The sequence below is a fragment of the Aedes aegypti genome, chromosome 1 (assembly GCF_002204515.2).
Source record: "Aedes aegypti strain LVP_AGWG chromosome 1, AaegL5.0 Primary Assembly, whole genome shotgun sequence".
Classification (NCBI taxonomy): Eukaryota; Metazoa; Arthropoda; class Insecta; order Diptera; family Culicidae; genus Aedes; species Aedes aegypti.
In genome coordinates this window covers 237,580,617-237,593,392 of record NC_035107.1, presented here as the reverse complement: position 1 = coordinate 237,593,392, position 12,776 = coordinate 237,580,617, and the positions used below count along the sequence as shown (strand labels likewise).

The following is a 12,776-nucleotide window of genomic DNA, read 5'->3' as shown; positions in this document are numbered from 1 at the left end:
AGCCTGAGATGTTTCCTATCAGAATGCTCAGAAGAATTCTATCAGAATCCTGAGAAAGGTTCTATCATAATTCTGGAAGTGATTCTGTCGAAATCCTCAAAAAGATGCTACGGAATTCTGAGAAGGATTCTATGATGGATCCTATTAGAATTTCGTAAAGGAATCCTGAGAAGCGATCTATCAGAAACCAGAGAGGGATTCTATCAGAATTTTCAGAATAAATTCCTAAAAGGAATTCTATCAAAGTCATGAGAAGGATTGTTTTGGATTTCTAAGTAGGATACGAACAGATAAATTCTACGAAGGATAACATGTGAATCTTGGGAAGAATTCTATCAGAATCTCATGTTTTATCAGAACCTTGAGAAGGATTCCGTCAGAATCTTTAGAAGAATTCTATCAGAACCCTGAGAACGATTCTATCAGAATCATTTGAAGCATTCTTCCAGAACAACGTAAGAAGGATTCTTTCAGAATTCTGAGAAAGACTTTCTTAGAATCCTAAGAAAGTTTCTATCAGAACCCTGAGAAGAACTCAATTGAATGTCTCTCAGAATCCTAAGAAGTATGCTATCGAAATCCTATGAAGGACTCTACCAGAATACTAAGGAAGATTCTATAAGAATCCTGTACAGGATTCTATCAGAATCTATAATAGTAGAACGTTAGGATGGAAATCAACAAAACATATAGCACGATGACTTGAAATTCGTTCGTTTCAATAGCTAACGTTATGGCTAACGCATAAAACTTAATCGTTTTATGCGTTAGCCATAATGATTTGAAGACTACACTGAATTTAGCGTTTAGTTTTCCTCAAACATAGTATACAAAAAAAAAGGTTGAAAACCAGTGACTGCAAGCAGCGCACAATTTGGCAAGAGAGGAATCAACTATACGAAATTGTCTATGCAACGAAATACCAATCCTACAGATACGTCGACTTACCACTAAAGCCAATCTAATGACAGGAAAAGTCAATGGTCAAAAGTAACAAAACCGCAGAAAGTATCAAGTTGAATTCGACCACTGCCCTGCAAATATTAACTCGCTTTCCTGACATTACCATTTTGCACTGGTACCTACTTTGCGTAGGCACGGAAGAACAGCATACACTGAAAGAAGGTTGATGGTGGAAATTACTACAATCGGGGTTAGAATTGACAGACTTGCACCAACGTTTTTCAACCGAAGTGATTTCATTATTGATATGAGAACAAGAATTGTATATTTTACCATTATGGCAAGGGTTTTGCGAGGTTGGTGCCTCTACTAATAAATCTACTATGAATCCGTTAAATATACTAGAAAAACGGTTATCTTGATTGTGTTGTAGCATGGTAAAATCGTTATGGTATTTAGAGATAATTATATTGTTTCTTTGCAAATATAACATAGATAACAGTTTTATTTAACTTTTTGTAGTTATATGACATAATATTAAATGAATATGAGCATGCACTGCAGTTGAAAGCTGGATGTGATTTTGTTCGATTAGGTTTCTGGACTCCTGAAATGTAAAAGCACTTTTCGAAGTATGGTTAGCGTCTGTCGAGGAAGTGACGAATCCATCCACAACTGAAAAAATCACAATTTCACTAAATGAGAGGCCATGTTTTCCTCTCAATATGCGAATGGATATTGCCTTACCATTTTTTATATATACATCTTTTTCATCAGCGAACCTTGTGTTGATAATAACTGCTATCTGCTCTGCTACGATCGAAGAGCGAACTGAACTTTATTTGCTGTAAAGAAATATCGTCAAATGTATTCTGAGCTGTGACTAATCAAATTGTTTTCCTTCATTATTCGTTCACATCAACAAACAAATGAGGATTGAAGCAAGTCCTACGAAATGTGTACTTACCAACAATCACTGTATGTATATTCTTCCCAGTCTGCGCTACTTATTGACTAGAGATGGTCGGGTCTCGGGTTTTCAAACCCGAAACCCGACCCGAACCCGAACCCGACGGGTTCGGGTCGGGTTCGGGTTTGAAAATTTGAAATTTTTCGGGTTCGGGTTCGGGTCGGGTTTGAAGGCTACAAAATTATCGGGTACGGGTCGGGTTCGGGCTTACAAAAAGTCGGGTTTGAGTCGGGTTTAGGTCAGGTTTGGTGAGAATTGTGAACAGAGTAACAACCTAAAAGCTTCCCTATGCATCAGAAACGATAAATTGACCATCTTTTCAAACTCGGGTTTTATTCGGGGTTTTCTTACAAAAAAATTTCGGGTTTCGGGTCGGGTTCGGGTTTACACAGCGAAAAACTTTCGGGTTCGGGTCGGGTCCGGGTTTGCTTTTCAATTATTGTCTCGGGTTCGGGTCGGGTCCGGGTTTGAAGAAATAAAACAAGTCGGGTACGGGTCGGGTTCGGGTTTGAAAAATGTGAAACCCGACCATCTCTATATTGACATAGTTTTTAATGTTTTTTTAACACTTTTTAGATAGGAAAATTTAAAAAACTTTTCCCGCGTTGCAACATTTACGCAACCAGATGAAAAACAAAATGGAGGACAGTGTATAAACAAGAACGGTTGAGAAAACTCATTTCGATGTCGGTAATTTTTACATTGTAAATATTGCCAAATTAAGAATTTCATTATCTTGTGAACAATGAAGATAGTTGACTGAGCCATAAATTGTCAAAATGTGTATGAGGTTTTCAAAGACTTTGTGTTCTTAAATTTACCATAATATAATGACCTGAGAGATTGTTAAAATAACGAAATAATGATAATTTTAACTGATATTCTAGTAATTTCGACACTTTTTGACCATTGTTCATTTTACTACTCAGTGGTCGTTCATTTTACGATTGAACTTATTTCAGTGTACGCACCAATCGCTTTCCCAGACTCTAGGTTTTAACCCATTTATTTGGAAAGTTGTAGGCACATATGTACACGCTACGGAGTGCACAACGCGGAACGGAACATTTGACTCCTGACCACAATGCAAATGTGGTTTCCCTCAGAGCCCGAACAGAAGCCCAACTGGACCATAGTAGTCCAGATTTAAAAAATCATTGCGGAAATTACGCATTCCTAATATTTTACAAGTATTAATCTGACTATTAAACATTTTTTCACATTTTGAGGCTCTCAACTTAAAAACAAAATGAATAATAAGGCAAAAGGATGGGCCTTTCTTAGCCGAGCAGTTATCATCGTACCTGTCACACGAGATAAAAATGCGAAAAATGGCAACTTTGGCAAAGTAAGCTCTTAGTTAATAACTGTGGAAGTGCTCATTGAACATGATGCCAAGTAGATATATGTAGATGAAAGTTTGGCTTTATTCTTGAACTAAAAACCATGCATAAATATTAGGTTTTTGTCAGCTTTTTAGAAAACTGAACCTCTGTGTGGCCAGAGTCTGACTGCGGCCCAAACGGAACCAAAGGACGAGTTTCTAACAAATAAACTTGCCGAGAATTGGAAGCTGTTGGACGGTAAAGTTTAACCGCATGCTGAGCTTAGCTGCCTTCCGATGGCTTCCGGTACGGTTCCTTTTGTTGTCAACGAGCTAGTTACAATTTAGTTCAAAGTGAATTTTGATTCATAATTGATATCTATTGTCTGGCAATGTAGATGGGACTGAGTCGGGTTGCATCTACATGGAAGTAATGGTTTCTGTTGAAATATCGCGGAACTATTCGCGAGGAGATCGCGATGATCAGATTCGATCAAAATAATAACAATCCAGCATTGAAGGATTGATGACGTATGTCATGTTATTCCAATAATGCCCAAACGAGATCCAACGGGAACTTGCATACGAGGTTGTATGCGGGCGCTATAAATGTTCTGCTGCAGATAGGTTCATAAATATTCTCACTTGAATTCAGTGTTGCGAGTAATGCTATTGGATTATCATGTGAATCATATTGAATTATAAACATTGGATTATTTACATCGCTATCGAACATTGACTACCAATAATGACCTGACAGACGAAATAAAGAATTTTTATCTACAAACCAAACCAAAACTGAGTTTAAGTTTTAACAGGTTATGGGCCCAGTAGTCAACTGAGCAAGATTTATTTTTCTTCAACGATCAAGTTTTTTTGAAGAAATCGAAAGATGTCTGTGAACGATGTCGAAGTCAAGGCAGGTGGTCAACCTGCAAACCAGCGACAGGAGGTTGAGAATCGGACCGAGAGAGGAGCCTTCGAACGGCAGCTGCCGTATACCGCCGTTGCTGTACGAGATCGTGCCCATATCTTCGATGGGTCGGAGAGGATGTTTGCGGCATGGAAGTGGAGGATGGAGCACCACCTCTCTATGATGGACCTCATCCATACGTTGGTTCGTACTCCGTACGAAGAAGAATACGCCACTCCCGTGGCGGGTAATTCGGAAGCTCAAGAGGAAGTGAGAAAGGCAAAGCTGCGTAAGAGAATCAACGACGACATGAACGCTCTGGATGAAATTGTTATGTGGGTGAACAATGACGTCCTTAACAAGCTAATCGGAGTCTCATACGCAAAGGAGGCTATGGATCTATTGGTGAAAACCTACCAAAAAGTTGGAACGGGCGTTATGATTGCCATGCGTGATCGATTGTTTTCGATCAAAAATAGAAAACATACTTCTATTTCGGCCTTGTTCGACGAGTACGAGACGATAATCCGGGAGCTAGATCGGATGGGTACTCGAATGGATCAATCGGAGAAGATGGCCGCTCTGATGATAGCCATACCGAAGCGATATCAGCACGTCAAGGGAGCATTGACCGTTTTGCCGTGCGATGAACTCTGCAAGAAGCCGTTAGTGGAGATAAAACGAATGCTGTTGGATGCGGAGCAAAGCGAGACGATGGAGGTCGATGATGAGCCAGTGGTGCCAGACGTGGCGCTAAAAACGACCAGAAGAGTAATTGAGTGTTTTGGGTGTGGAAAGCCAGGACACTACAAAAATAAATGCCCGGCGTTAAAGAAGAAGAAGAAGCGGTTTGTTCATCACCAAGGTCATGCGATGCTAGCAGGAGAAAAGAAGAAGGAATCTCGGAAGGTATCGTTTGCTGTGGACTCTGGAGCTTCAAGCCACATGGTGAACGACGAAAAATTGTTACAGAGAGCGGTGAAGCTGGCAACACCGGTTACCATCAGCACAGCAAAGTCGGGGGAGACCCTACAGGCTGTGAAGGAAGGAAAGGTAACATTGAAATCGGTTGTTGGCTTGAACAAAATAAAACGTATTGAATTGTACGATGTTCTTTTCATTCCCAATCTCGAAGAAAACCTCCTTTCAGTCAGAAAGATTAATTCCATGGGGAAAAGGGTCACTTTTCAGGATAAAGAGGTTCGAATTGAAGATAAAGGCGAGGTTATCGCTGAGGGGAAAGATAAAAATGGTTTGTATTGCGTTGATATGTTTTTGGAGCATACTGTCGACCTAGCAGCGTTGTTTAGTCAAAGGAAGGTAAGTCTAACCGATTGGCATAAACGGCTCGGTCATCTTAGTTTTTCGGGGCTTGAAAAACTGCTCAAAAACAATATGGTTGATGGAATAGATATTTCATCAAATGATTTAGTCAAACAGTATGAAGTTTGCGAGAGTTGTTTAGCAGGCAAACAATCATGCAAGAAGTTTCTTTCTATGCAATTACCCAGATCAAGTCGGCCACTTGAATTAGTGCATACAGATGTATGCGGGTATATGGAGCAATCCACCTACGATGGGTATCGGTATTTCGTCACCTTTACCGATGATTTTACCCATTTCACTGTTGTTTATCTCATTAAAAGAAAAAGTGACGTATTCGATCGTTTTAAAGAATACGAAGCAATGGCAACAGCTCACTTTGGTCAAAAGTTGTCTAAAATGCGTTGCGATAACGGTAGAGAATATCTTGGCAAAGATTTCCAAGACTACTGTAGGAATAAAGGTATCAGAATGATTTTTACCGTTCCTTATACTCCTCAGCAGAACGGAGTAAGTGAAAGGATAAATCGAACGCTAATGGAGAAGGTTCGAGCTTTACTTCATCAAAGTGAACTTTCGAAAGAAATGTGGGGAGAAGCATTGTATGTGGCTGCTTACGTCACTAACAGGTCTCCGACAAATGCTCTTGTTGAACTCAAGACGCCTTTTGAAATGTGGAATGGCAGGAAACCAGACCTTAGTAATCTAAAGATGTTTGGTAGCCATGCTTACAAGCAAATTCCGAAAGAGAAACGTCACAAGCTTGATTCGAAGACAAAACGATTGACATTCGTAGGTTATGCGAATAACGGATATCGGTTGTGGAATAAAAACAACCGAGTAATTGGAATATCCAGAAACGTTGTCTTTGATGAATCAATTGTTCGCAGTAATACAACAACCGAAGATGTTCATCTACCAATTGTTGTGAGGGAGCAGAAACACTGCGAAAATGAAGATAAGGAGGAAGAAATTTCAATCTGCAACGAAGATGAGAGCATAACAAACAAAGATGATGAAGAAGAGGTGATTCGACTTCCTGAGCCTGAGGAAGAAGTGGAAGCAGAAGAAGTTGTAATAATCGAGACGTCTGATGAGGTTTTCGCGGATGCTGAGGAGGATGAGGGCATCGATGAGCAGCAATCAGAGCTAAGACGTGGTACACGGAAAAGAAAAGTTCCCCAAAGATTCCAACCGAGTTCTGCCAAGATAGCTTCTGCAACATTCGATGAAGATGCTCCAGAAACAGTAGCCGAATTGAAGAAACGGGAGGACTGGGAGAATTGGAAAATTGCCATCGATGAAGAATTAAATTCTCTTCATGAAAATAAAACCTGGACAGTGGTCAACTGTTTACCGAGGAACCAAAAAGCTATTCATTCGAAATGGGTTTTTTCGGTGAAAGACGATGGCCGCTATAAAGCACGGCTAGTTGCAAAAGGTTGCTCACAGAGACCTGGTTTTGATTACCAGGATACTTTTGCTCCAGTAGCCAGAATGGAAAGCGTTAGGACAATTTTGTCAGTCGCAAATAAGAATGGACTTTTGATTCATCAAATGGATGTTAAGACAGCTTTTCTTTATGGAGATTTAGAGGAAAAGATCTTCATGAAGCTTCCAAACGATGAGATAGGTAATTCTCAAATCGTACGTCTACAGAAAAGTTTGTACGGTTTAAAACAAGCTAGTAGATCTTGGAACAGGAAATTCGATGACGAAATTAAAAAGCTGAGTTTTATTCCATTAAAGAGTGACTGTTGTGTGTATACGTCTCGAGCAAAAGATTTGATTTTGATTTTATATGTAGACGATATACTCATTCTTGGAAAACAGGAATCACAACTAAACTGGATAAAATCTGAACTTGGGAAGCTATTCCAAATGAAAGATTTATAAGAAGTGAAACACTTTTTGGGTATGGACATATACCGAGATTATCAGAACCAAATCATGGAAATATCTCAAGCAGGTTATGCAGAGAAAATCCTAAAAAGATTTGGAATGTCCGAATCAAAACCAGTTAGCACTCCACTAGATCCGAATGTACGATGGGTCAAGTCAAATGATGATGAATTAACATCACATCCATTCAAAGAATTGCTTGGCTGCTTGCAATATCTAGCATTAGTATCACGCCCTGATATCAGTGCTGCAGTAAATATCCTAAGCAAATACCAAGCTTCCCCTTCAAATGCACATTGGACAGGATTGAAACGCATTTTGCGTTATTTGCGAGGAACCATGAACACAAAAATCGTATTCAGCAATAGAGAACACTCAAACGTTTTATTGGGTTTTGCTGATGCCGATTTTGCCAACGACATCGATGATCGAAAATCAATTTCTGGAAATTCGTTTCTTGTTTCCGGCAATCTTGTGTCTTGGTCAACCAAAAGACAACAAACGGTTAGTTTGTCGTCAACAGAAGCTGAATTAATTTCACTCTGTCAAGCTGCTAAAGAAGGATTGTGGTTAACAAACCTTCTGAATGAACTGGGCATAGAAAGTTCTCCATTCATAATCATGGAAGACAACATTCCATGCATAAACTTCACTGAAGAACCTCGAAGTCACCAACGAATGAAACACCTTGATTTGAAGTTCATGTTCATCCGGGAACTCGTCAGGAGCAGGAAGCTAAAGATAGAATATATCTCGACGGTGGATCAACCAGCTGATGCATTCACCAAAGGACTTCCAGCTGCTCAACATAGGAAACTGCTGAACATCCTTAATGTCCGGATTGAGGGGAAATGTTGAAATATCGCGGAACTATTCGCGAGGAGATCGCGATGATCAGATTCGATCAAAATAATAACAATCCAGCATTGAAGGATTGATGACGTATGTCATGTTATTCCAATAATGCCCAAACGAGATCCAACGGGAACTTGCATACGAGGTTGTATGCGGGCGCTATAAATGTTCTGCTGCAGATAGGTTCATAAATATTCTCACTTGAATTCAGTGTTGCGAGTAATGCTATTGGATTATCATGTGAATCATATTGAATTATAAACATTGGATTATTTACATCGCTATCGAACATTGACTACCAATAATGACCTGACAGACGAAATAAAGAATTTTTATCTACAAACCAAACCAAAACTGAGTTTAAGTTTTAACAGTTTCTAATCCTAGTTGAGATGGATGAAAAGGGCCATGATAAAATTTCGACCTTTCTTTTTATGAATTCTTCAATCCCCAAATATAATGAAACACTTTGAAGTTTGCGATAAATTATCACTTACAAAAACATCAGTAATGTTTAAAAAATTTGAACAATTTATACAATTAAATGTATGTTTCTTCTGATAATAACGGTAAATATTTTCTTTTGATATACAGTCAACTCTCCATAAATCGATATTGAAAGCATCATCGAATAAGGAGTATCGAGTTATAGAACGCATAATCAGTGCGGTTTGAGGGACAATCGAGGTAGTTTCGAAAACCAATATTTAGTATGGTTCTACAACTCTATATCGAGATATGGAATATCGAGCTATGGAGAGTTAGCTGTAACCGTTTCTATTTGAAATTGTGGGCTTATACCATCCAAAAGGCGTAATTTTAAAATCAGCCACAAGACTTTTATTTATAATGTTGTACAAACATGCAGTTAAGCCATTTTTTTTGATAATAACGGTCTGAGAAGCACCAGTATTCATGACATGAAATCTTCCCCAAAAAGCTGAATCACCCACCCTCAACGCTCATAATCACACTTAACCTATCGACTGTAGTAGCTGCTGATGCTAGAGGTTCACTCACCTGGAAGTCGAAATTTCCATACTCATCGCCGGTGGTGATATCGGTTGGGGTTTCCTCCAGTGCGACACATTCGTCCCACTTGGCGCTGAACCGAGGCGGATGACTTCCGGCCACTGCTGCAGCAGCAGCCCCGACACCACCTCCACCCCCATCACCATCCGGGTAGCCTCCACTGTCGGACACTTCCGGTCCCAGGCCGGGCGGTCGATCCTTGCCGTTGCCACCGTTGTTGATCGAATTGAGATTGTTCCGCAGCCAACTGTGCCAGGATTGGTTTGCATTCGGATTGCTCCCGGCGCCGTGGTGCGGATCTGCATGAAGGTTGCTTAATCTGCAAAAATACGAGATGGAGAAGAAGAAACCGGGAAATGAACCCAGATTAGTGTTGCGTGATGAGGGGAAGTATAGGAAAAGTGGGTCAATGCAATGCAGATTTTGTGAATCGAGGGGTTTCTCTTACAAGAACGTTTTGTGAGACGATTTTCTTGCGATGGGAAAGGTCAAGACGAAGATAAACGGTGAACTTTCTTGGATTATATATGGAAAATGGTATGCAAATGTGTAAAACTATACTTCTGCAGAGTCTTAAGGTAATTCATATTAAATGCAATCCTTATTTATGCGACTTGACAAGAAATTGAGGAACCCATTTGCGATTTGTGAAATCCCTTACCAGACTTTTTTTTCCCAGGCAAACTTCAAGCTGATTTTTTTGTATCAACCATGTCCCTCAAAAGAATACCTGGATTATGGCTGGAAGAGTGTTATCACTCATAGAAAAAAAAAATCGTCACAATGCCAACCCCCTCCCCCGTATGAGGTTTCGTGTTAGATTGCAATAGGCCATACCAAAACGGAGGAATCATTAAAGGACGCCTGAAGTTATCTCTGAATCGAGGAATCCATCATTCAATTCCTGGACGAATGTCTGAAAGGATTCATGAATGAGGATTCCAGGAGGAATCTTTGGAGTGATTCGTGGAAAAAAATTTGAAAGGATTCCTGGAGTAATCCCTGGAAGGATTCCTGAAGGAATCTGTGGATCAATACTGGATTAATCATTGAAACGATTCCTTCAGGAATCCTTTGGAAGTTTCCTGGAGGAATCCTTTAAAAAATTCCTGGAGGAATACTTTGATAGGAATTCTTTTAAAGCTTCCTAAAAGAATCCTTTGAAAGATTCCTGGAGGAATCACTGGAAGAATTTGAGAAAGAATCCCTGGAGGAATTCCAAAGGAACGTCGACTCACAAATTCTAAGAGGAAGGAATTCCTGGAAGGATTCCTGGGGGAATTCCTGGAAGGATTCCTGGAGGAATTCTTAGAAGGATTCCTGGAAAAATCCCTGGAAGGATTCCTGGAGGATTCTGTGGATCAATACTGGATCAATCATTGAAACGATTCCTTTAGGAATCCTTTGAATGATTCCGGGAGGAATCCTTTAACAGATTTCTGGAGGAATCACTGATAGAATTCCAACAAGAATCCCTGTAGGAATTCCAAAAGGAACGACGACTGACGAATTCCATGAAGAATCCATGGAAAGATTCCTGGAGGAAACCCTGGAGGAATTTGTGGAAGGATTTCTGGAGAAATCTGTGGAAGGATTCCTGGGAAAATCTATGGAAGGGTTCCTGGAGGAATCACTGGAAGGATTTCTACAGGAATCTGTGAAATGATTCCTGGAGGAATCTGTAGAAGGATTCCTGGATGAATACCTGGAAGGATTCCTGGAGGAATCTATGGAAGGATTCCTGGAGGAATCTGTGGAAGGATTCCTGGAGGAAACCCTGCAAAGATTTTTGGATGAATCCCTGGAAGTATTCCTGGAGGAATCTTTGGAAGGATTTCTGGAGAAATCCCTGGAAGGATTCCTGGAAGAATCCTTGGTAGGATTCCTGGAGGAATCTGTGGAAGGATTCCTGGAGGAATGTTTTTTTTTTTTTTTTAAATCTTTATTTGAGTGTAAATTCCTGGAGGAATGCCTGAAAGGATTCCTGGAGGAATCTCTGGAGGGATTTTTGGAGGAATCCCTGGAAGGATTTCTTAAGGAATTTTCTGGAAGGATTCCTGAAAGAATCTGTGGAAGGATTCCAGGACGAGTCTGTGAAAGGATTCCTGGAGGAATCTATGGAAGGATTCCTGTAGGAATCTGTTGAAGGATTTCTGAGAAATAGCTGGAGGAATCACTTGGACGGATACCTGGAGGAATCTGTGGAATGATTCCTGGAGTAATCTTTAGAAAGATTCCTGAATGAATCTGTAGAAGGATGCCTGGATGAATCCCTGGAAAGATTCCTGGAGGAATCCCTGGAAGGATTCCTGGAGGAATCTGTGGAAGGATTCCAGGAGGGCTCTGTGAAAGGATTCCTGGAGGAATCTGTTGAAGGATTCCTGAGAAATACCTGGAGGAATCACTTGGACGGATACCTGGAGGAATCTGTGGAATGATTCCTGGAGTAATCTGTAGAAGGATTCCTGGATGAATCTGTAGAAGGATTCCTGGATGAATCCCTGGAAAAATTCATGGAGGAATCTCTGAAAGGGTTCCTGTATGAATCCATGGAAGGATTCCTAAAAGAATTCCTGAAGGAATCTTTGGATGGATTCCTGGAAAAATCTCTGAAATGCTTCCTGGAGTAATCCCTGAAGGGATTCCTGGAAAAATCACTGGAAGGATTCCTGGAGGAACCTGTGGATCAATCATTGAAACGATTCCTTTAGGAATCCTTTGACAGATTTCTGGAGGAATCACTGGAAGAATTCCTGCAAGAATCCCTGGAGGAATTCCAAAAGGAACGACGACTGACAAATTCCAAGAAGAATCCATGGAAGGATTCCTGGAAAAATCCCTGGAAAGATTCCTGGAGGAATCCCTGGAAGGATTCCTGGAGGAAGGATTTCTGGAGAGATCTGTGGAAAGATTTCTTCACTATCTCGAAAACCAAAAAACTGTTACAGGGAAAGTATTGACTCATTACAAAAATACAATGCATTTAGTTAACACTTCAGTCGTCGCGCTGTTGTATTTTGTAGAACACCGCTGAAAAACCTCGTCTATTGTTTACAACGGCAGCAGTGTGGCTCATACGGTGGCACACCGCGCGACGACTGAAAGTTTAAAATCAGCAAAAGCACTTGGAAGTTCATTAAAATTTTATAACTTAGGTTTTTATTCATGTTTGTGTGTTCTTTTTCTTCTCATTCTTCTTCCTCCTTCCCCTAATATGTGTGCGGATTTTCTAATCTGATTCTATCGACATTTTCTTCTCTTCGAGCTCGTTAAATTGTTTGGAGTCTTAACGCATACGCATGGTTAGTTTTCTTGTTTGGTTATTCACGAACCCTTTTAAATGCTGCGACGAATGCCGCCGGCAAAGCAGAAGCGACGGTGATGAAAGTGACAATAAAGCAGAAGGGCCGGATGGAGAATGCGACGGCAAAGTAGATCTCTGGTTTTAGCGCATGCTATAAAACGTTTGACTTTTACTGTTCGCTGTTTTTAAGCTGCCTGAGAGAGGGAGCGAGAGAGCACCAACACACGGCGCACATTAAAAGTCAAAAGAA

General features: G+C 40.4%; 1 protein-coding gene and 1 long non-coding RNA gene across 2 annotated transcripts in view; both read right to left on the bottom strand.

Moving 5' to 3' along the window:
* Positions 1-12,776, bottom strand: part of LOC5564678 (alpha-mannosidase 2) — a 330,366-nt gene that overhangs the window by 22,934 nt on the left and 294,656 nt on the right. The window contains exon 5 of the mRNA XM_021837318.1: positions 9,211-9,541. Within this exon, the coding sequence (XP_021693010.1) occupies positions 9,211-9,541 (331 nt within the window). The remainder of the gene's footprint in view (positions 1-9,210; positions 9,542-12,776) is intronic.
* On the bottom strand, positions 1,120-1,918 carry LOC110674035. The gene is made up of 3 exons (XR_002498589.1): positions 1,871-1,918; positions 1,651-1,748; positions 1,120-1,578 (listed from the first exon to the last, which is right to left on the bottom strand). It is a non-coding gene; the product is annotated as an uncharacterized LOC110674035 (long non-coding RNA).